The following is a 22,397-nucleotide window of genomic DNA, read 5'->3' as shown; positions in this document are numbered from 1 at the left end:
GTTTTGTTCCATTTTTTGACTAATTCTTTCCAGTTCGGAGCCAGAACTTCTGTGAGCTGACATGAGGGCATTTTGGATGATGGATTATGTCGTTTCAGACCAGTGGGAGAGTATAGACCTGAGTCAGATTTTCAGCTGGCCTGATTTATGTTCTGCTGTTCAGCTGAATTAGCCTCCCTCTTCTGGAAAGCCCAGGCAGTAGTTCACAGAAGGGAGAAGGAAGCTCTCATTTTAATACATTTTAGATTTGGTGCAGAGATTCCCAAATTGTGTCTGCACATGCAAGCTTCCATGAAAACATACATGGGTGTGACACTGTTTTTACTGGTGAAGAAACAAATTTACCAGCAGCCTCTTCAGGCACATGGCTGTAGCAGAGCTTGGAGGGTTGGAAAAGCCTTGGTTTGCAAGAGGTAGTGAGGGTGGGGAGGGATTGCTCCTCTAACTGCCTGTGGCCCTGCACGGGGCCAGGAGCTGCTACCTCACATGGATTGATAGTCTTTTCCTGTGATGGTAACAAAACACATGCTTGAGATCACTTAGTTTAAGAGATCTCAGGAGTCACGAGCTAAAAATTTTGCACATAGATATGTGCATGTGTAAGGCAATCATCATTCCTTTGTTTTAAAACTGGGACCTCAGACATTAGTTTTAGCAGAACAAGAGGCACAATTGGCATCTCCTATGCGGCTCACTCTGGTTTGTTGCTTTTAAATGTGCGTGCACATCGCTGTTTCCGTGATGCGCTTATCTGATCTGTCTGTAATCACTGGACTGCATTTCCTTTCCAGGGTTAGAATGGAATCAAGATCACTAGTGTTGCAGTGCAGTTTAGCAGTGGGGTAAACTGCCTTGTAAATTGTTGATGCCATTCTTTATCGCATTTAACAGTTCAGGGTGAATTGTTCTTCAGTACAAATGTTAGAAAATTGCTCTACAGATCTGGGAAGGCCAAGAATGTTTCTCTAACTTCTTTTCTTTTAAAATTGCTTATGCAATTTTCACTGTTAAAAAATAGACTTAGGAACAAGATTATAAATCTTTTGAATTGCTGTTGATGAGGCAGTGAACAGCAGAACACAAGGAATTCTCAGGTCAACTGTTTGTCCCACGTTTCTGCCCTTCTACTACAATGCTGAAAGTCTGAGCATGAAAAGAGATAGTTGAGCTAACAGAGTAGAAATCTGTAATTGAAACAATTCATGGTAGAAGCAGAGGAATCATCATGCTTACTTCAGTCCTTTACAGTTGCTGTGCTGCTCAAATTTCTAGCTTTGTACATAGGAGTAACTCTATCCATGCAACATACGATGCAATAAAAGGTCATACTAAATGTGATGCATGCGAAACAGGAGGCAAGTGGCCATTGCTTGTTTAGTGGAAATTTTTTAACAAATATTTTTTTATTGGGCATGTAAAGGTCATACATTTTAGATGAAAATATTTAAGGTAAAGATAAATATGTTATAATATAGGATAGGTTTTTGTGTCTTACGACATTACCTGGTATGTAGCATACATGTTGTTCAGAGTGTACATAACATTGCTTGATGTGAAAGCTTGTGATACTTATTGTTAGGTAAAGACCTTGAGAGGTGGTTTACTCCTTTAGGAGCCGTGGCCTCAGTAATGTGAGAGTTCTCAGCAAAGCTGAAATAGAGGTGCCCTGCTTTTGTGTTATTCAACAAGGGGCTGACTTAGGGTCCTGTCACGTCTTGGTTAATTGTCTTCTAGTAAGTTATGTTCATTTACAGCTATTGCTGAAGTTACTGAGAGTTTGCCTAAGTATGAAGCAATGAACTAGACTTAAGCTGGTAGTAGTATAGTTAGTATATAAAACTTCTAATTTGAGACCATCCTTATTTCACAGTGATGAATGAATGATTCTGAAGGTTGGTGCAGAGTTCCTGAAGTTCTTCCTTCTTGCCAGTGAAGCGCTGTGGTTCCTTGAAACAGCAGCCTAACTGGTGCACACTTCAGACCAAGTGAAATGTGTCCAGATGTGGTGGAACTGGTGTACTTGAGTTAAAGCGATTGCTCTTCTCCAGTTCCATGCTGCTTATTTGTGCTGAGCAGCAAATGGAGGCTTGAAGCTTTATAGACCCCTTGGCCATTTTTCTGCTGTGTAAGGTGAAAAATGGCTGTGGAAAAAACTGCAGGAGCAAAAATGCTGCTTCATGTCAGTAAAGGGGACAAGTAAAGGAATTCTCTCCTCTCACCTTCCTGCTGCATACCACGTAGTATAATTATGGAACCTGTGTACTAGGACTAGAACTTTACTTAATGTCATGGTGTATCTTTGCTGAAGAGTTAATGTAAAACAACTGGGCATTTTTCTTGCTTGGTGTTCTTTTGGATTTTTTGCCATGCGTTCTACAGATTTTTAAATTTTTGTGTTCTTTCAACTATTTTGGGAACAGTTGGGAATAGGAACATCACGATTTCCATCTCTCCTTTCCTCTTTTAATGTAAGTTGTCAGCTTCTTACAGAGACAAGGTTGAGAATATGAACTTTAAAGGCTTTAGGAAATAGAACACAAATAATTAATGCACACTTAGTTCTATTTTAATCATATTTTTAAGCCAGTCTAATGATATTTAGAGATGCAACTTGAGATTTTGTTGTTTTATTTCAGTTGACAAATATTACATATAGAATGTGCTGAAAATGGTTAAACAGTTAAAACTAAAATTTTAACCATTTCCTTAATGCGTTGGGATAGCCTAAAAATATTAGATGAAAGAACAGGAGAGCAGAAAATGGAATAGGAGACCTTGTACCCAGTGCTTCTTGCCTGCAGTACTCTGACCAGAGCTGCGCTGACTTCGAGGTCTTTGAATTTGCTGAGGGAAGAGGGGAAGAAGAGAGCAGAGAGGTATGGATGAACCTGACAGTCTTCTGGCTGTGTGGTGCTGTACAAGTTTTTTTGCTTTTTGGTTGGTTGGTGGTTTTTTTTGAAGTCTGGACAATATTGTAGCCATTCAAATACCAAGCAACTTTCATCTTTATTTTGAGAAGATACTGCAGTCACTTCAAATATATAATTTTTGTCACAAGATTTATAGCTAAGGATATCTTTCTTGTTGGGAAGATATTCTAATGTAACACCTTTGGAAGGATATATATCTTTTTACGGAAGTCAGATGAGTCATCTTCGTCAGACAGTGGGTTTTGAAAGAAAGGTATCTAAACCAGAAAGTAAGTGTCATATTTCAAAATATTCTGAAAAATTAAACTGAATGTAAAGAGGGAAATATATTGTTATGTATTTCATAAGAGATAAATGAGATTCAGGGTGGCAGTTTAGAGTTGTCTTAAATCAAGAAGTCAGAGTGTGTCAAGTTGTTCTTTGTCTTTTTTACTTTTTAATACCCATACTTTTTTCTTCATAACCTTACGGTAAACAACTATATTTCTGTGACGATGTTTTTAGATGTGGAGGAAGAATAGAAACGTAACAGCATATCAGACAATGAGATCTTGTTTAAAAGGTAACTCTGAAAAGAGTTATATCTGGTTTTACTTAAGATTTTGTTGGGGAATAAGGTAGTAGCATGGTGTGGCTTTTCGCCACGTGCACTCTATCCTTATATCTGGGGTACTCCCAAATGTGAAGTATGCCTGAGCTTTAAGACATTAAATCAATTCTATGTTTAACAGTTAGAGTCACAAATCCACTCTGTTGTGGAGCCTGTTTCATAGACTTAAAGAAAGTGGTACAAAAGTGAGGAGAGAGAAAAAAAAAAAAAAAAAAAAAAAAGATCCTGTCATTTTGACAAAGCAGTTTTGGCACGTACTTCAAAAAGTGAACACCAGTCAGCATTGCTTGTACTGCAGTGCCACTCAGGTCATCTCTGGTAGTCCAGAAACACCAACCACAGATGAAAATGTAAAAAGATCAAATGCTTCATCCCAGGAGAAGCCTGCCCTTGGTAATGATTATCACAGTCCCTTCACTTGGTCTGCATTGGAAATGCCCATTTGTGTTAACTGAAATGTTCAGAGCATGGACTAGCTTTCATGATATTTATAGCTGTGATAAAGTGATTAAGACTTTATATTTTGCTGAATTTATTACAACTGATGCAGATAGCTGGAAGGCCAGACGTATTCTTATAACCTGAATAGAATTAGTTATGCCTGATGAAAACTGTTAGGGCTGACATTGCTACACATGGGGAAATCCATTGATGTCAACAGGCATATTTTGTGCAGTGGTAATATAGCTACGCTCATTGTTGAAAGATCACACAGAAAAAACCCCACCTGCATTTAAGAGGCTGTTGCTCTGGTTGTGGATTTGAACCTGGAGCAATGAGAATATGCGGCTTTTAAAGCTGCCTGAGCAGGTTCCATTGTGTTCACTTAAATGCTTAGTCTTTGTGTGTGCCAAAGTGTGTGTGGTGGTTTTGCCTTAATTCTGTCCTTTTGCAGACGAATTGGGTTTGCTTAAAAAGGGCCGTTTAATATTTTGTTTTGCCTTCATCATTCATTGTGTGGACCCACAGCTCTCTTAATGCACATTACCTGGCTTTTGTACTGGGAGTAGAAGATTCATTTCCTCTTCAGTTTTCTTGTCTGGCCTTTTACTCTTGTATCTGCCAAAGTGAATAAATTAATTTTCACAATGTCTGTGTAACATCCAACTGTTCTTTTTCTATAGATGAGGAACAGAGGCACGTAGGACTTAAGGACCAAATTTGAAATGTATAAGGTTTGTTTGTCCCTATATAGTGTATATGTAGTGTTATATGTATTCAAAGCACACCGTCCTTTAATTCATATATTGTTTATCAGTTGCACTGGTGTCTCTGTGCCCATCAAATCAGCTCAAGTGATCTCTATTCCTTGAGCTAATGGATTAACTGATAGCAGCTGGAGGCTGTCTTTCTCAGTATTAAGCTGGACTAGAAAGGAAAGGGAGATTGCTGATAGATTTCACATTTATTTGCAGACGGTAGTGAAGGAAGGTTATGGTATCCCAAATAACTTTTTAGGCCTTTGGCATCTGCTCTGGCAGGCATAAATGATTTTGTTCTTCCTTTAGCTGTGGTCACTTTAGCCTAATCCCCTCTATTCTGTTGTTTGAGGCCTTGCCAGGCAGTTGTTTCCTGTTGCTGTTTTCTCCAGCTAGGTAGTGTCTGCTTCTCAACCTCTTGTCCTAGGTATGTTTTCTTTGCAGCTCCTAGTCTCACTTATCTGAACCTCCTCTCCCCTCTTTAGTCTCCTTAACTTGTTAGATCCAGCTCAGCATCTGATCTGTTGGTTCTCTCAGACCATTCCTGTTTGCTCCCTGCTGCTCTCAGTCAGTACCTTCACTGGTTCATAATTCCAGTTTCTGACTTTCCTGATTTAGCTTGCTCACCCTTTCTTTTACCGCCCCCCCCCCCCCTTTTTTTTTTTTCCCCTCTTTCTGTTCTTGCACTCAGTTTTTGAGGGGAGTTCACAGCCTCCCTGGTTCTCAGTTCCCTTTCCTAAACAATCTCCCTTTCCTCCACCCAGGTTTCCTTTTTCCAGTACAGCTTGCCATCCCTGTTTTCATTTTCATTCAGTAGATCTTTGGCTTTCCCATTTTTCTTGATTGTATTACAAGAATGCATGAAGGCTTTTAAAGATATGTATATACTCATGTAATAACATCAGATAGCATCTTTTCAGCTTCTGGAATGGTAGATGGATAATAGAAATAGGCCCAACATAACCCACGGCATTGCAGAAGTCCAAGTGGAGTGAGAGCTGATCCCAGTCCATACTGGATCATGCCCAGTGTCTCAATCTGTGAGCAGTTTAGTTACTAGCATCCAGAAAATGTGTTGAATGTGCATGAACTGTTGTTTTTCAAAGACTTATAATTTAGCCAGACTGACTCGTGTGTAGAATCTTCCAGACTTGGTTAATGCTTCTAGTAGTAACACTGGATGAGAAGTCTGAGATCAGGCTTCACTGTGTATTGCTTGGCCAGACATCGGGAAGAAAGCTTGTTTTCACCTCTCATTTATGTGAACTACAATATGGTAAGCATAAATATTGTCTTCCTTAAACCATCAGCTTGAGTGCTTATGGTAGGTAGTATTAATTACTACTGGAAGTAGTACAGTAGATGTTTTTTCATTTTGTATACATACTAAAGTGAGTTGAGAGGGTTTTCTGAAGAGATGTCTTACGTAAAGAAAAAAAACAACCCACAACCACTCTTGACCATGGTAAACAAAACAGAAATGGCCTGTGGCATTGAACCTGTAAGTGCCTTTAGATTGCAAACAAGCAAGCACAAAGGCAGAAGGATCACAATAAAGAATACTTCTTGTCTATAGATGGGCAAATGACAAGGGCCAAAATAAGTCATGATTGTAGCCACAGTAGTGGAAGCTACAAATAACCAACATGGTGAAATCCTGTTGCCTTTTTGTTTTCTCCGTAGGTACATTGAAGAGAGTCCGTCACTGAGACGTATGACTATGATGAGGGAAAAGGGAAGGCGACAGGCCATTAGAGGCCCAGCATTCATGTTCAACAACAGGGGCACCAGTCTTACAGCTGAAGAAGAGCGCTTTCTAGATGCAGCAGAGTATGGGAACATACCTGTGGTGCGCAAAATGCTGGAGGAGTCGAAAACACTGAATGTCAACTGTGTTGACTACATGGGCCAAAACGCCTTGCAGCTTGCTGTGGGGAATGAACATTTGGAAGTGACAGAACTTCTGTTAAAGAAAGAGAACTTGGCACGGATTGGAGATGCCCTGCTGCTTGCAATCAGCAAGGGCTACATTAGGATAGTGGAAGCAATTTTGAATCATCCTGGGTTTTCAGTAAATAAGCGACTGACTCTGAGCCCTTGTGAGCAGGAGCTCCAGGATGATGATTTTTATTCCTACGACGAAGACGGTACCCGCTTTTCTCCAGATATCACTCCCATAATTTTAGCTGCCCACTGCCAAAAATACGAAGTTGTGCACATGCTACTGATGAAAGGAGCAAGGATAGAGAGACCTCATGATTATTTCTGCAAATGTAATGACTGTACAGAGAAGCAAAAGCATGATTCTTTCAGTCACTCAAGGTCAAGAATAAATGCATACAAAGGACTGGCTAGTCCGGCTTACCTGTCCCTCTCCAGTGAAGATCCGGTACTTACTGCTCTAGAACTCAGCAATGAACTTGCCAAGTTGGCCAACATTGAAAAAGAATTCAAGGTAATGGTGTTTTGGTGTTTCTCTCTGTTATTGTTTTAAAGTTGCTGCTACTTCATGGTGTCCTTTGATGCTTGAAATTATTCGGTGTCTTTGCTTTTTCAGTTGCAAATGCTTTCATGATATTTATTGTCTCTTTTGTTCTTGATTTCGTAGTTTTCCATATGTAAGCCTTTAAAAAAGAATGCTTAATGAAATTTCTTTTGCACCTACTGTGTATGAAGAAAATGGGAAGAAGGGACAGCGTGTATTCTGATAAACTTGCAGCAGATGGAAAACAATTTTGGTTGATGTAGCAGACAAAGATTATTTTTAGTTACAAATGCTGGGTAATTTTAAGTGCAGAAAGCAGAAACATTACACTTTTCTTGAGCATGCTGCAGCATTGACCTTATTCCCTCTTTTTTTTATTTGTACTAATTTTGAATGATGTCTCCAAATTGTTAAGAATATAGAAAGGGGGGGGGGGGATGCACCTTTTGGAAATGTCACTTGTTCAAAACCAGCTGTTAGATTGATTACAAACGTAGGTCCTGTTACCTGGCTTTGGGCTGTATCTGGTTTAGTATATCAGTGCCCTGACTTCCCTGTATATTTCAGCTTCTCCATCAGACAAGTAAATATTATTGACAATTAATGATTGATTAATAATATACATTAACTAATGATTAGTTAACTGTTTCCCAGTGCCTTTGTTTTAATGATTTTGCAGTTCTATTGAATACCTTGAAAAATGCAGTAACACTCGCCTTTCCCCTTGCCCACCCCCCTTCTCTGCCAACCAAACCCCACAAAAAAATGAAACCCCAGTAGGCTGCATGTAATAAGAAAAGCTCAGCTCTGGGAATGACAGATTGTTCTCAGTGAGTAGTGATATCAACAGCATTGTTTCTAGTTTTAATGAAAAATTTGTTTCTGCAGGGTCAGTGTTGGGTACCAATTGTTTGTTAAGTATCTTCATAAAGGATCTGAGAGAGGGAAAAGATGCATTAACCTTTTCAAACAACAGCAAACATTGCTAACACTGTGGAATACTCAGAAGAAATATACAACAACGTAGAGAAATAGAGACAGAAATTAATAAAGTGAACTTTACCAGAAGAGGAACAAACAGTTTTAAACCGTTGAGAAAGAATAGCTCCACACGTGGCTGAGTGACTTAAAATATAATTTAAAAATAAGATGTCAGTGCTGAGAAGGATTCATGTGTTACGCCATGCACTACAAAGTGTAAAAGTTGGCTTGAACTTTTACTCTGCTTCCTTTGCTGAATGAACGCTGCCATATGATGCTGCGTACTGTGTGATTTGGCAAATGGATTGAGTACTTCCTCAATGTATTTATTCAGGAGTATAGGGAAAATGTCAGATTTTTCTTTTCCCTCTGTTGAAAAAATACTGAACTGGGAAAGCCCTTTGTGAACATAAAATTGAAGAATTAGAGAAGTTTTATCATAGCACAGAGCTTCTTGGCTTGTGTGCTTCACACAATGAATTACAGGTAAGTGCCTCATTTAGAGACCATTATAGAGGGTTAAATCACTGATGTGTATCGGTCCTGTTTATTGATTCCTTTTCAACTAGGCCAATAACCTGAGAGCCACAGGGTCTCCAGAATTGTGTGACCAAGATGGAGGTTTATGGGTTTTCTGAATGACGGTTCAGTGGTGTGGATGCAAACCTTTTTCCCCACCCCCTAGCCTTCCTTTTTGTCTCCTGCGGTTTCATAGACACAAGTTTTCTTCTAGGTTGGCACCTTAGAAACTCTACCATCCATCTTTTTCTTTCTAATCCTGCATACAAATTTTGTTGTTATACCTGTATTCAAAAGCACTGGTGGGTTTGGGGACTCAATTTAAGTGCTGTGCAACTCCCTAGGAACCCAAAATACAATCTCTGCCACCAAAAGCTAAATTAAGGCAAGCTGTATCATGTTTTTGTAAGGGGAGGATGTAGATGGTTAGAACTGAGTAGAAAAATTTCGGTAAAAATATAAATTCAGGGGAAGCTCCCATATCATAGGTACTAATACCATGAATACAAATTTCATCAGAAAAAAAGCTCGAAGTTTTGGAGGAGCAAAACTGATTTTTTTGGCTGGACTTCTCATTTCAAACCAGACCTTAAAAAAAATACTTTGTTTTTTAAAATATTAAATTGTCACAGAATAAAATATTCTGGTTTTCAATTTTTTCTTGTTTTTCTTTTGTTTTTCTTTTTCTGAACTCTTTAGGCTCTATTCATTGATATTTTGGGATGCCTAAGAACCCAAGAAATCCTCTATTTTCACAGATTTCAGTATTTTTGTGTAGTACTTACATGGCTGCTAACCTTGCCAGTGGTACAAGGTAATGCAGTTTGGGCACCTACAGTAGAAATTGTTCCTGGCTCCTTGCTAGCATGGAGATTTCGGCTTCTCATCAACACCAAAATTTTCAGTGAAATAATTACTCTCCTCATTGACCTAACGTCTGTCTCTTTTCCTTTTGATTCTTGTGTGTCTCAGGGTTTGTTTTTTTTCAGTTTCTACCAAGCCTGGTAGGAGAGTTGCTTGTCTTCCTCTGGCAGCGATGGTTGGCTGCCCTTACTGGGTAGAAGGGGTAGCGGAAAAGGGAGGAAGGGAGGGAGGAGGAAAAAGAAGAGGGGAGGAATTTTTTAGTATCACTGTTAAACCCAGTCCAGAAAGAGTTGTAATTGCATGGCTGGTGAGAAGACTGTATATTCACTGGGGCTGTGGGCAGGTCTGGTCTGGCATGGATGTAGTACAACATGCTGCACTGAAAGCTGTAGAGGTAGATCAAGGAGAAAGCAAGCAGCGCTTCCGTGTCTTGCAGAATTCTGTTGTGAGAGCTTGACACATTTGATGTAAGTCCAATTTGTAACTGTCTGATCGGTGCTTTCTTCGATGTCATGTGAATGTGTTTTGCTAATAACTGTGTGCTTTATCATGTCCCAGAAGAGAAGGCTTCTAGTCCAACATTTGCACTCCCTGTGAGGCAGAATGACTGATAGACTTCTGGCGCACTCTCCTTTAGAATCATCACTGGAAATGCTTAAGTATTCCAATCAAATTCAGTCTGTAGTGCAACACAAGCAGAATTGTTTGAGAGTAAAGAAAAATGGACAAAATAGTTCAACTCGCACAAGAAATTGACAAATCTGTTTAAAGGCAATTTTGATGATATTCATGATTTATGCCTAGTATCTGTGGTACATTAAGGCCCATATCATTTCCTGGGCATGCTCACAGCAATGCTTTTCCTGGATGTGGAGAGCTTGTAATAAATTATTTTAATTTAATTTAAAAATACTTTTCTAGGTGATTTTCCCACAGAGAAAGAATATAGGGTGAACCTGTTTAAAAATGCCTGAGGGCCAAGCTTCCTAGTAAATGCTTGCTAACCTTCTATCTTTTGCATATACAAAGTCCAGTCTTTCTTTATCACTTATGATTTACCCTAACAAATTCTCATGCTCGTGTGCAAACCAAAGTTTGCACAAGTGTATTAGAAATGTGGGAAGGTGGCTTAGGACATACATTCATGATAGTCAGTTCCCCATGAATATTAAAAAACCTTATTAATAACTCTGATTTTTATTTTTATTTTCTTTCCCCTTCAGAAATAAGAGAAAGGATTCAAAGAAACCAGTGAATCCTCATTTTTCCTGGAAGATGCAAGACACATAGCCAAAAATAAGTACTGAAAATGAGTAAAAATAGATGGGGAAACAGGAGCCCTAAAGACCATTTCACTCTACTTCTTTTGTCCTCAAGCTTCCTTACTTCTTACTCCTTCATGAAATCCTTGTTTGAAGCTCCTGTTGCTCCTTTTGCTATTCTTCGTCTTTGTTATTGTTTCTTCTTGACATTATTATCATTTTTTGTTCTTTGCATTCCTGCATCCACTAGTCATCTTCCCCTATTTTCTTCTTTTAAGTTCCTTCTGAATTCCCTTTTTTCGTATCTCCTTTCTAAGTGCTCACCTAATTTTCTTTACTTTTTTTTTTTTTTTAACTCGGTCTTCCTCACTTTAGTTTCTTTATTGCTTTATCTAATCCTGGTAAAACATGGCTGGCTTGTCTGAACATGCTGGGTGACTCCTCTTTAGGTCTGGAAACCAGCTAAGGGAACAGCAGAGATTATCAGTGCCTGGCTGTCTAAGCAGCAATCTCCAGTATAGCGGCATGTCATCCCTGTGGCCAAGGCAGGTGCCACAGTATTTAGTTTACTTTCCTTGGCGATCCTAGTCCCCATTCCAGGGATTGACAGCAGGATTTCAGATGATGTCAGAAATTTCAGTTTGTTTTATCTGAGTCAAGACTGCTACCACATCATAAAAAAAACCCTTTACTCTTTCATGCCTATTGCTGTCACACCAAATTTCAATTCCTTGAAGCAGCTGAGAGATTCCTTCTTGTCAGGTTTTTAGGAGTGTTTTATATGTAGTAGAGATAGTTAGAAAGCAAGCAGCATTGTTGATGAAGTTCTGCATCTAAGTTACAAACCTAAAATTATTCTTCACTCTGGGCTTCTTCACCAATTTTAGTATTTTTAAGAGCTTTTATAACCAATGTGCCTGATCTGAAAGTGATTTCAAAGTATATATAATCTGCTGATTTGATTCCTTTCTTTTGCTGACAAGGACAAAAACTGTTAAGTTAGAAAAAGTTTAGAGTGGCATTCTACTGGCATCTGCCTTTGTGAGCAGTTAGAGATCTCAGAGGTGTACCACTTTGTACCTGATTAGACTGGCTAGGGAAGTTCAGTGTGGAACTGTATCTTGTCTTAATGTAAAAAAAGTGTTCATTACCGTAGTTGGAGAATCATGTTTTCCAATCGCAGTAGCACCACAAAATACTGGGCAATACAAGCATTCTCAATTTCTGTGTTTTCTTATTATAATTTTTAGCAGACCCTGGCCACTGTGGCTGCTGTAGCTTAGTTGCTTGATTGAAGTTAATTGATATTTACCCTCCTCCCTGAGAACTTTAAAAGTGTGACTGCACAGTGATGGGAGAATTTCTAGCAGTCAGAACAGCTGATGGAACTTTCTTTTGGAGTCATCATAGAAAAAAAACCATCTCAAGGTAGCTAAAAAGCCACATAATTGTTTCTGTATACCAGCTTTCAACTAAATGCTGTCCTGTGTAAGCATGTTCAATTCTCCCAGTTGAAATTGCGCTAGCTGATACCATGTCAGAATTTGGTCTATCATAGCAAGGATCAAAAAGATTGTAGTCCTGTTTTATATAGGATAAATCCCTGTTCTCGGTTTTGCTAAAAGCCCCTACTGAAACCAATGGAAGATGTGGACGTGCATCTAAAAGCGGAATTTGTCACCGTTCCAAGTAAATTTACATAGTGTTATCTCAGCTGAACTAACAAAGAGTGTTCAAGCTTGATTTACGTTGAGGTCCAACTTTTAAAAGGACAGGGCCCAGATCCATAATCATTACTGCAATTATGTGCTTTATTTGCATATACAGTTCCTGCAGTTATATATGTAAACTATATGCATGATCTCAAAATGGCCATTTATTACATAATACTCAACATAAGTCTATGGTTGCATATAATGTGTGTGAACTAGTTAGGCAACTGTGCATAGCCACAAACTGTGGTGCTTACAGGAATGTGACGCTCATAATAGAAAATGGATCTATATGTTTTGTTTGACTGCATGTGATTGCTCAGTGTACATTTTCTTTGGAATAGTTCAAAATTTTAAGTGTGAAGTCGGCTGAAGATTTTAATTGATATGCTTCATTCTTTGCATACAGGTCGATATTTTCTTTGTAAAAATTCTAGATGAACTCATAAGGTAGTCTTTAGTGTTATGAGTGAGGACAGAATATGCAAAGTTGGGCAGGCTGAGATCCAGCCATTGACGTGTGCCAGAGTCCTCCACTACTGCTCGTGAGACACAGTTCTGCAATTCCAGTTGTCATCAGTTGTCCATTATGTACCAGTGTCAGCTACAGTATCTGTGAAATGCAGAATACAGGCTGGTATTTTTGATGTTACAAAGATGTCTGTGTAACCAGTTATTTTTTTGAGAGAGTTACCATTTAAGATGATATAGCTAGTAAAACCAGCTGAGTTAGGTTGTGAATTAATTGAAGAAGCACTTTGTTGATCAAGTCCCTGTACTATGCGCAAAGAACCCCACTATATAAGCAGGGTTATTGGTGCCTTACTCAGCGTTCCCCTGAAGATCGGCTTCACATTAACAAATTGGCAACTTGCACAGCATGTAGCAGGGCTTTTTGAACATGGATACTCCAGATGGGGAGTTCTGGTAGCCTTGTTTATGACCCGTAAGAGATGAGGGATCTGGTGGCTTCATTTGTATATTCTCAAGAGTAAGCAGAGGTGTATGTGGATGACTAAGACCACAGATTCTGGTTTTTGATATTCACACAACACCCTAGAGGTAGAAGGCTGTTTGAGAATTGCATCCCATGGTTACAATGTGGGTAGTGTTTCTCTGTTTAATTTTGTAAAGTGATCAAGTAGACGGATGTAAATTTGATTTGCTAATCCATAAGTAAGTAAACACCTGAAGAGGGAAATCCGACAAGTTTTCCTAGTGTAAGATTCAAAGCCTGAGTCAGATAGCACATACTCGTTTTCAGTTCTCGTAATAGCATTTATAAATAATGTAGCCTGAATTTAATCCTTAGATTTGACACAGTAAAATTTAATCCATCGTATCTTTAATCTTGTCTGACAATAAGCATAACTTTCATAAGCAAGTGATATATCCACCTATCAAGAAGCATGTAGCACTGGTAATTTTTCAGTAAAAATGTGGGTAACTGTTGTGTAGTAGGCAAGTAGTCCATGCAAAGCAGGAACCAGCAGGGCCATTCACAGAGTGGACGGGAGTATTTTTTTGGGATGTCAGTTAATATAGTGTGAGTTTTGAGGGCAGGAGCTTTGCACTCTCTGCCAGGATGAGTCAGAAGCTCTGACACACTTGTGGGAATGAGTTTGCATTTGTGAGAGAACAGCAAAATGAAACAATCTGTAGTCTATTGAAATAACAGTCTTAGTGAGATACTGCTGCAATCGCAATTTGTCTCCCTTTTGCCAAAGTAAAGTGATTTTATGCCACTTTGCCATTTGTAGGCGATGTTTCACAATTGTAACTGCTAGTGAAAATGTATTCTTCTTGCTTAGTTTGCACTAACTGAGAAAACTATGTTAATTGATCTTTTAAACTGTGTGTGTGACTATAGCAGAAACTTACTTGAATGTTTACGTTTGATGAACCTGATGCTAGGCTGTACTTGGGTACTTGCATATGTGTGAGACTTGGTTTATAGCATTTTCCTGACTTTCATATGGAAGTTGTTAGAGAAGCAGCTTCTTAGTAATGTAACATTTCTGTGTTATTTTAAAGAAAAAGAGAATAATTAATAGGTAAAGAAAATGGAGTGAACCTTTAGCAAGAGTAACTATTGTTACTTCCTACCTGTTAGAGGTCCACTGTTTCTCTTTCCCTTTCTGCACAGTTAGAGTAATGAGAAAAGACTTAAATGAAGACACTCCCTGCAACTTGACAATCTGTGTTCACTCATGCAAGGACACAATTGGGGTTGTCTTATATCATAAAGCACTCGAATAATACAAAAGCATTTAAACTAAACTTCATGAAACCTTAATGAGATGTCACCTTTGAGCATAGATAGAAATCATACTAAAGCAAAGACTTTTTTTTTTCATGTAAAGTTACAAGTGCCTGCACATTCAAGTGAGAAAGAATGTAGTTTATCTTTTAGCTATATAGTACTACTGCTGAAGTCAGTGAAGTTAGTATATCCTCCCATGTGCTGCAGAGGATTTACAGCTACTTTATAGCGTTAAAGAAAAATTGATTGTCAGTTTTATTCCTGTTGAATTAATATTATGCTCTGTCTGGCGATCATTGTGGGTTTTGCCCAGCCATCTCAGTAAATTGCCTTTCTTTAGCTGTAGTGAAATGTGTAAGTAACTGTTGCTTGAAATTGGAAATTTAAGGAAGAGTGTTCAAGTTTGCACAGATCCGTAATAATTCTGTTGTGAAAACAATATAAACAGTATTAAGAGCATACGACTTCAGTGAACTGAAGACATGGTATTCTTTTTGGATTTACTCAAGATGTCTTTAGTCTTTGCTTTGTCTTCACTGAAGAAAGTCCCCATTTCTTTTTACATTGTCTTACAGCTTTATGGTTTGCTTAATATCCTTTGCAAGCCTGACTTCTAGCAGTTTATGCTTGTAGTTCATGGCCTCTATAACTAGACTGTGAGGAAAGACTGTTCCCCTTTGCTTTAAGACTGCTGCTCTAGCCACCATTCTGGAGTCTTCCTTTGCAAGGTTTTTTATCTCTGTAGGAACTGATGTCTGATCGCTTTCACATCTTTTGCTTAAAAGCCTTTGGACCTTCATGCATAATTATAAGTAAGTTTCACTCCCTTGACTAGCTTTCTTATGAGACTTGGCCTTTTTAAACGTCCTAAGGCTTAGTCATACATATGCTTGCTTATCCTTTCACTGAATTTAATCGTGTATCCCAGTATTATTTTTATAGTTGACTCTTCTGTACTGTTCTCCTTGGTTAACAAAAACAAATCTAAAATAACCTTACATCCTGTTGGTTTACTGACAACTGAATTAATTTGCCCTCTATGATCAAAGGAAATAGCTGAGTCCTGTTTAGGTCTATGACTAGGACTGGTTGTTTCCAAGTCTCTATGGAATGTTAGTCTTCCATAATAACACAATTCCTAGTAGTATTTGTTTATCTCCAGTAGTGTTTCATTTTGATTCATATCTAAGTCTGACCTGTGGGATTGATAGCTGATTCCTGCAATTATCCTATGCAGCCTCTTTTCCCATATTTTCCCAAAATAATTTGAAACTATTGGGAGCACATTAATTTCTCTGTCCCATTTTATAGATGCCAAGTTGAAAATTTAACAAAACTACCAGCACAAGGAAGGAAAAGTTACTTAGGCAAGGGGGAAAAACTGAAGGTTTCAGGAAAAAATGTTAGACCGAATGAGAAAAATATGAGGGCAGGAGCAGTAAGGAATCATTTTTGAGAAGGCAGGAACCACAAAGGAAAAAAATCTGTTACCCCCCCAAAAGTGATTTTTTTTAAAATGGCAGTGTATGAAAATGAACAGTAAACACCCAAAAATGGAGAGGCAGAGGATTCACACTAGTCTTTTGATGAACTGGGGGGGGGGGGGGGGGGGCAGGGTGGAATGAAGAAAAGCTGTGGAGTAATTTAAAAAGAAGGGTATGCTATTTTCAGTTGGGCACTGAAACACTTGATACAAGGTAAAATTGGCAGGTTCAGTCAAGTTTTCTCCTTCAACTGTAACCTGATATGAGGAAATCAGAGGCTACATCTCAGATAAAGAAGTCCTAGAAATTTAGCTGAGAAGACGTGGACACATAAATGAGACCAAGATTTCTGCTGAACTGGGTATCAGGTAAGAGCTTATAGGTAATGTCACAGAGGTGGTGGAAGACAAGGCAAGCATGAGCAACAGTGCAGAGCTTTACATGTGCATGCTTTACAGAGAGATCTTAAAATGCTGAACCATAGCCACAAATGTTTTGTTTGAAGAGAAAGATAGGTGGAAATCTTTGCAAAGTCAACATACAGGAGCAACTGAGTTGTTTTAAGGTATCACCTCAAAGACAGATATAAGCTTGCTTGTAAGGATGAATAGTGTGAAACTTGTGAGCAGCATGCCAGATGTAAGTCATGAACCTAGTGAAAAGCAGTACCACTTGCGTCCTTGATGCAGTAGTATAGTAGCTGCACAGAAAGTATCACAGCACATGGGCGTAACTCAGGACATGGTCCCAAAGCACTGAATGGTTGAAGGAGGCTGAGGAAAGCTGGAAAGAGCAAGGATGAGTAGAAAGTAGTTGTTTTTTCTGTGTGACACAGTAAGATTTCACAGCTGTAGTCAACAAGCTACAAGTCTGGAAATGGCCAGTGATACTGCACCGAAATTGAACTAGTGAGGGAGAAAAAGAAGTGCTTTGCTAAAAGATTAGGTTTTGAAAAGAAGCTGGATAGGAGGAGGAAGGATTTTTTTAATAACAGAAAACAAATATACTTTCAGAAGGTAACACAGGCAGAGCTGTTGACTCCAGCAGTAATGGAAGGGAAAGCTGATGGAGTAAGAACAAGAGGGAGTTATATTAGATGATTTTTGGAAAAGGAATGGTTTGTGGCATTTACAGACAGAAGTGAAGGAGAGAGGAAGGGAAAGATGGACAGAGCTCTTAAATAAAAGGCTTGAGATTTTCAGAAATGTCTCTCTGTAGTTCAGCTGTGTTGTCAGTGGCAAGGTCACCTCTTGGAGAATGAGTCAGGAGCCTAGTATCTTTTAGCTGTCCTTTGAAGAAGCTGGTTTCTGTGTTGCCTGTACAGGACATTTGGGGTATTTTTTTCCCACAACACTGGTGTCCAAGTTGATGCCACAGTAATTCTGTGCAGTTACTTTGTAACCCACTGGATGCACTGTTGGGTGTAAAGTGGTTCCAAGGATAAGTGAGAAGCAGAGGGGGGAAATGACTATGGTATATATTAAAGAGTAAGCAGCCATTTTAGCAGTGTAGAAAGAGTAGAAACATAATTGTAGCCTGGGAGGCAACCCTGTAAGAATTATTTCATTAATTGTCTGCAAAGTTTTTGCAAAGGTGAGGTTAGTATTTAAAGAATTTTGGTCCCAGTTTGTCTGTGCAATTCTTATTTGCCCATTCAGCTTCCCCTTGCTGCCCATCTGGATTATTTTCATCACACTATTATTAATGCTCCCTTGCTCTCAAACAGTTGTCATCATCTTCTATTCAAGTGGCTACCTTGTGTCAGAGAAGAAATGGTTCCGCTATACAAAAATTCTTAAATGTCTGATGTGCTCCTAAGCATAGAATCATAGAATGGTTTGGGTTGTAAGGGACCTTAAAGGTCATCTAGTTCCAGCCCCCCCTCAAACACTATTAATTTTTAGGAACTTGTATAGGTCCTTTTTTCCTTACTGTTGACTTCAAGTGTGTTCATCATGAGCCATCTTTTTCCTTCTGTTCCAGAATGACTATCGCAAGCTGTCTATGCAGTGCAAGGATTTTGTGGTTGGTGTTCTTGATCTCTGCCGAGACTCAGAAGAAGTGGAGGCCATTCTGAACGGGGATTTAAACTCTGAGCCAGTTGAAGCGCAGAGGCACAGAGCATCACTGAGCCGCGTGAAGCTGGCCATTAAGTATGAAGTCAAAAAGGTAACTGCACATAGCCAGTGCTTTCAGACGGTGTAATAGGAACACAGTGTTGTCCCTATGAACCAGTGATCGGATGCTTTACGGAGACATAGTGTGTGTAATCAAGATTTTCACAAGGCAGAAGCTGGCAGAAGGGGACTACAGTGGAGGAGTTTAATCTACTTTCCACAGCTGAGAATTGGCAGGAGGTTTTAATGACGTAAATCAGCTGTGCTAGCAAGGTTATACACAGTTGGTCAGACCCTTCCTGTGATTAATCCAAAAGAAGACATTTCATTGGAGCCAGATTTTCACTCAGTGAGAGTGAGAATGTATCTTTCTGCTGGTCTGTGTGGTAATATCTAATCCAAAGAGAAGGCTGTGTTGGTGAAAGTTTTGGGTTCAGCCACTGAAAAGATCTGGTCTGTTCATTATTTCTTTTTATCATCTTTGCTTTCTACCTTAACTAAATTAATTGGGCAAGTAAATTCTGGAAAGTAAGTCTTGCAGCTTTCTACTAGTGTTCCTATCAACACACAGGGGGGTTTTTGTTTGATTGTTGGTTTTGGTTGTTTTTTTGGTGGGTTTTCTTTGGAAAGAAAGGTCTTCCTTTTACTACTTTGAAAAGGGAAAAAGAGAACATCTAAGCTGTCACTAAGTATGTTATTTTTTAATTTATTTTAAAATATGACAGTAAATCAAACAGCCAATCTGCAACTGTGTGGGTTTCAGTGAGAAATTCTACATGATTTACTCTGTGTGTTCCTTTAAAAAATATTTTAAAATTCAGTGCCAAAAAATTATGGAATATATTTGTGGCTAGTTAATCAGTTCATTTCTTTATCTTTGCACCTGTATCTATCAGTGTTTTGTGAAGTGCGATGTGTTTTCAGTTGATGCCTCTCAAAATAATTTTTAATGAATAGTTATTTTGTGAATGAATGGTATGTGTTAAAAAATGGAGCTGTGTACCACACATTTGACACAATGCATATCCATTTAACAGTTTTCAATATATAGTTATAGTGTTCTCTTCAAGATCCCACTACCCTGGCACAGAAAATAGTTAATACTGTGTCCTACTGTGAGAGGGCTCAAGGAATACAGCAATGCCTCTATTATTTACAGCTACCTATTTACATGGTTAGCATCATTTCCATTCTTAACAGCCATTATAGTTTCATCATCTCTACGAGAAGCCTTGTGTCTTTCAGAATAAATAACACTATTCTGTGGCCACCTGTGGAGCCAATCTGCCACATAAAATGAATTGTAAGCAACCTGCCACAAACAGCTGGGAAATACTGGTGCTTATTATGTCCCCAGAAGATGGTTAACAAAAATTGTAAATGCATATCCCAAAGAGCAATTCATCATTTCCAATATAGAACTGGTCTACAGCAGATAAATGCATATTGATTACCAGAATTCCAGGTAAATATGTGCAAGTATTAAATTAATTAAAAATAATGGAAAAGAATCAAGGTGCATAAACATGTTGTTATATCTAAATAACATATGAATTCTTTGTGCTCTTGCATTTTAAAGTGTACCAAACCTTTCCTGAGACCTGAGTCTCAGCTTTCTTTCTGAAGACACTGGTATTCTATGAGGTTGCTGTCACTGATGAAATTAATTGCTAAGCAAAGGGCCACACATCTGTTAAGAATAACAGAAATCTACATAGTACAAAAAAAGACAATTCATTTAGCAAACTTGTTTTCTTCTCTTGCCGGAGATTAATTATTTGTAGATAAACCAAGGTTTTGGCTCCAATTTGTGACAAATACAGTTCAGAACCTACAACACTAGTGATCTTGGTGGAGGGAAATAAATAGATGGTGCAGAGTTGTTACCATATTTCTACATGTGCTGTTCCCTCTAAATGGCCATTACAAAGGGCATGACAGGGATTGAGCCAGGAAATGTCTCTGCCATGGTGATCCCTTGATGCTGGGGTTGAGTCTGTTACAGCTGTGGCAGATTATAGCAATATTCTGACTGTAGCACAGATTCAGATGTGGGAACTCCACATGGGATGCTTTCAACCCTGTAACTGTAGGAAACAAACAAGGATGTGGCTTACGTTTCTTAGCTTTCAGTATTTCTAGCTACATTTCTGCGTCAGCTACTTTAAGGTCAGCTAACGTTGCCAGCAGTACAGCCAAACAGAACAGCAGATCCATGAAATGGTTAATGAGCTGTATGCCCTTTTCAGAGGGAGGAGAGACAGGAAAAAGCAAGTGAGCAAATGTGCTTAGAAGTTTACTGCTAGGGAAACGGAGTTTTAAATTCTATTAGTAATGAAACTCTTGCACTTAATACCCTAGGCACTGCATTAAAGTAGCCCATCTTGTAAGCTGGATATGATTTTGAAGTTAAAGTTCATACTGAAACTGCAGCCCCAATAGTGAAGGATTAAGGGAATTAAGAAACCAAGAAAAACTAGTTAGAAAAGTAGCCTTGCTCTGTATGCTGAATTGCTACTGATGTCACGCTTTTAATATTGTACCTTAACTCTGTCTTTAGATGGTCAACAAAATTTCAGAGAAGCGACATTGGGCCAAGTTCTGCAGTTCTTGCAGAGATAAAAATCAGAATGGAATTTCCAAGTGAAATCATTAAGAGTTTAAGTAAAATCACAGGATTTAATTTTCAAACACTGAAGTTTTGAATCAGTAGACAAAAAAGAAGATTCAAAAATCTCTTTGTATGTTGTATGTTTGTGTATTAGAGTGTGCCAGGATCTGTTCCTGCTACGTCTAAACTCAGTCATTAGGATGTTAGGAATAAATAACATAATAATCACTCTTAGTCATACAGAAAAATATTTACATACTGATGACTTGGTTCTTGGTCACAAAACTGAATACATCTGAAGTGTTACAGTCAATTATGCCCAGAAAAGCAGCTAAATTAAAATTGGGATTTTCTTGGTGACCAGATGCTGTACTCGTGCATGTCCCTGGGGTTTGAATTAGATCCTCAAATATTAAATAAATATGATAATAAGATCTACATATGTAATGAAAAGTAAGAAACTGTGTCTAAAGTAGGATGAGATAAGAGGAATGCAGAAGGAACAGGGTTGTAGGATGAGGTGATTGGTAGGTAAATATGATGTGAACCTGCTGTTCTTGGAGGAGATGAAGCTGGGACGGAGGGAGACAGATAGACAGGGCGGGGGGAACATAGAAGAGGTGGCTGAAAATAAAAGCAGTGTAATCATAGAGTTAAGTATTTCAGCAGAGCTGAAGAGAAGGATGAATTTCAGAGTTTTTGTGGATGAGAGAAGTGACACAAGTTGCTCTGAGCGCTTGGAAATGGTGCATATTGTGCAGTGGCCAACAGTTAAATAAGTTGCTAAGATCTTCTCAAGAGCCCTTAGACTTACTGCCAGAGAAGAACTTGCCATAACCATTGGCATCTTATTCACTAACTCCTCCCTTTTTTGGGGAAAATTATAGCACAAGCAGATCTCTTAGTGTCAGATCAAAATGTTGATAGACGAGGAGGAATAAACCAGCACATAGCTCTGGAGGAGATGCAAGAGGGCCTTTGGGCTGATTCATAGCCCTAGGCGAGCTCCCTTAAAGCTCCTTTGCTGTTTCTTCCTATTCCCTCTGGTAGTAGGAGTGATGTGGGTGTTTCTTCTCTCTCCTCTTCCCTACAGTTTCAAGCCTGCTTTTTAAAAATGTCTTTGTAATTTGAAATAATTATTTATTTTCCTGTCTTTGGCCACAGTTAATCTGCTGTGGGATTTGTCCTTTGATGTCCTGAGTTGAGAATGAAATTTATCTTGGCAAAAGAAGAGGCTTGGGGCATGTTTCAGAATGCCCAAACACACAAAAAAAAACAGTCTCCTTTTTTCAAATGGGTCAGGCTGGCATTTTTTATGGTGCATAAGCTTCAAAGGTGACAGCCTAATAAAAATATAACC

General features: G+C 38.7%; 1 protein-coding gene across 3 annotated transcripts in view; it reads left to right on the top strand.

Annotated features, from left to right (window-relative positions):
- Positions 1–22,397, top strand: part of TRPC3 (transient receptor potential cation channel subfamily C member 3) — a 44,776-nt gene that overhangs the window by 3,277 nt on the left and 19,102 nt on the right. For all 3 annotated transcript variants that reach the window (XM_056358399.1, XM_056358396.1, XM_056358408.1), the window contains exons 2-3: positions 6,423–7,194; positions 18,293–18,478. In XM_056358399.1, the coding sequence (XP_056214374.1) occupies positions 6,423–7,194; positions 18,293–18,478 (958 nt within the window). The remainder of the gene's footprint in view (positions 1–6,422; positions 7,195–18,292; positions 18,479–22,397) is intronic.

Source organism: Falco biarmicus, chromosome 1, assembly GCF_023638135.1.
Source record: "Falco biarmicus isolate bFalBia1 chromosome 1, bFalBia1.pri, whole genome shotgun sequence".
NCBI lineage: Eukaryota > Metazoa > Chordata > Aves > Falconiformes > Falconidae > Falco > Falco biarmicus.
The sequence above is the reverse complement of the archived record's forward strand: the minus strand, read 5'-3'. Positions and strand labels throughout refer to the sequence as shown.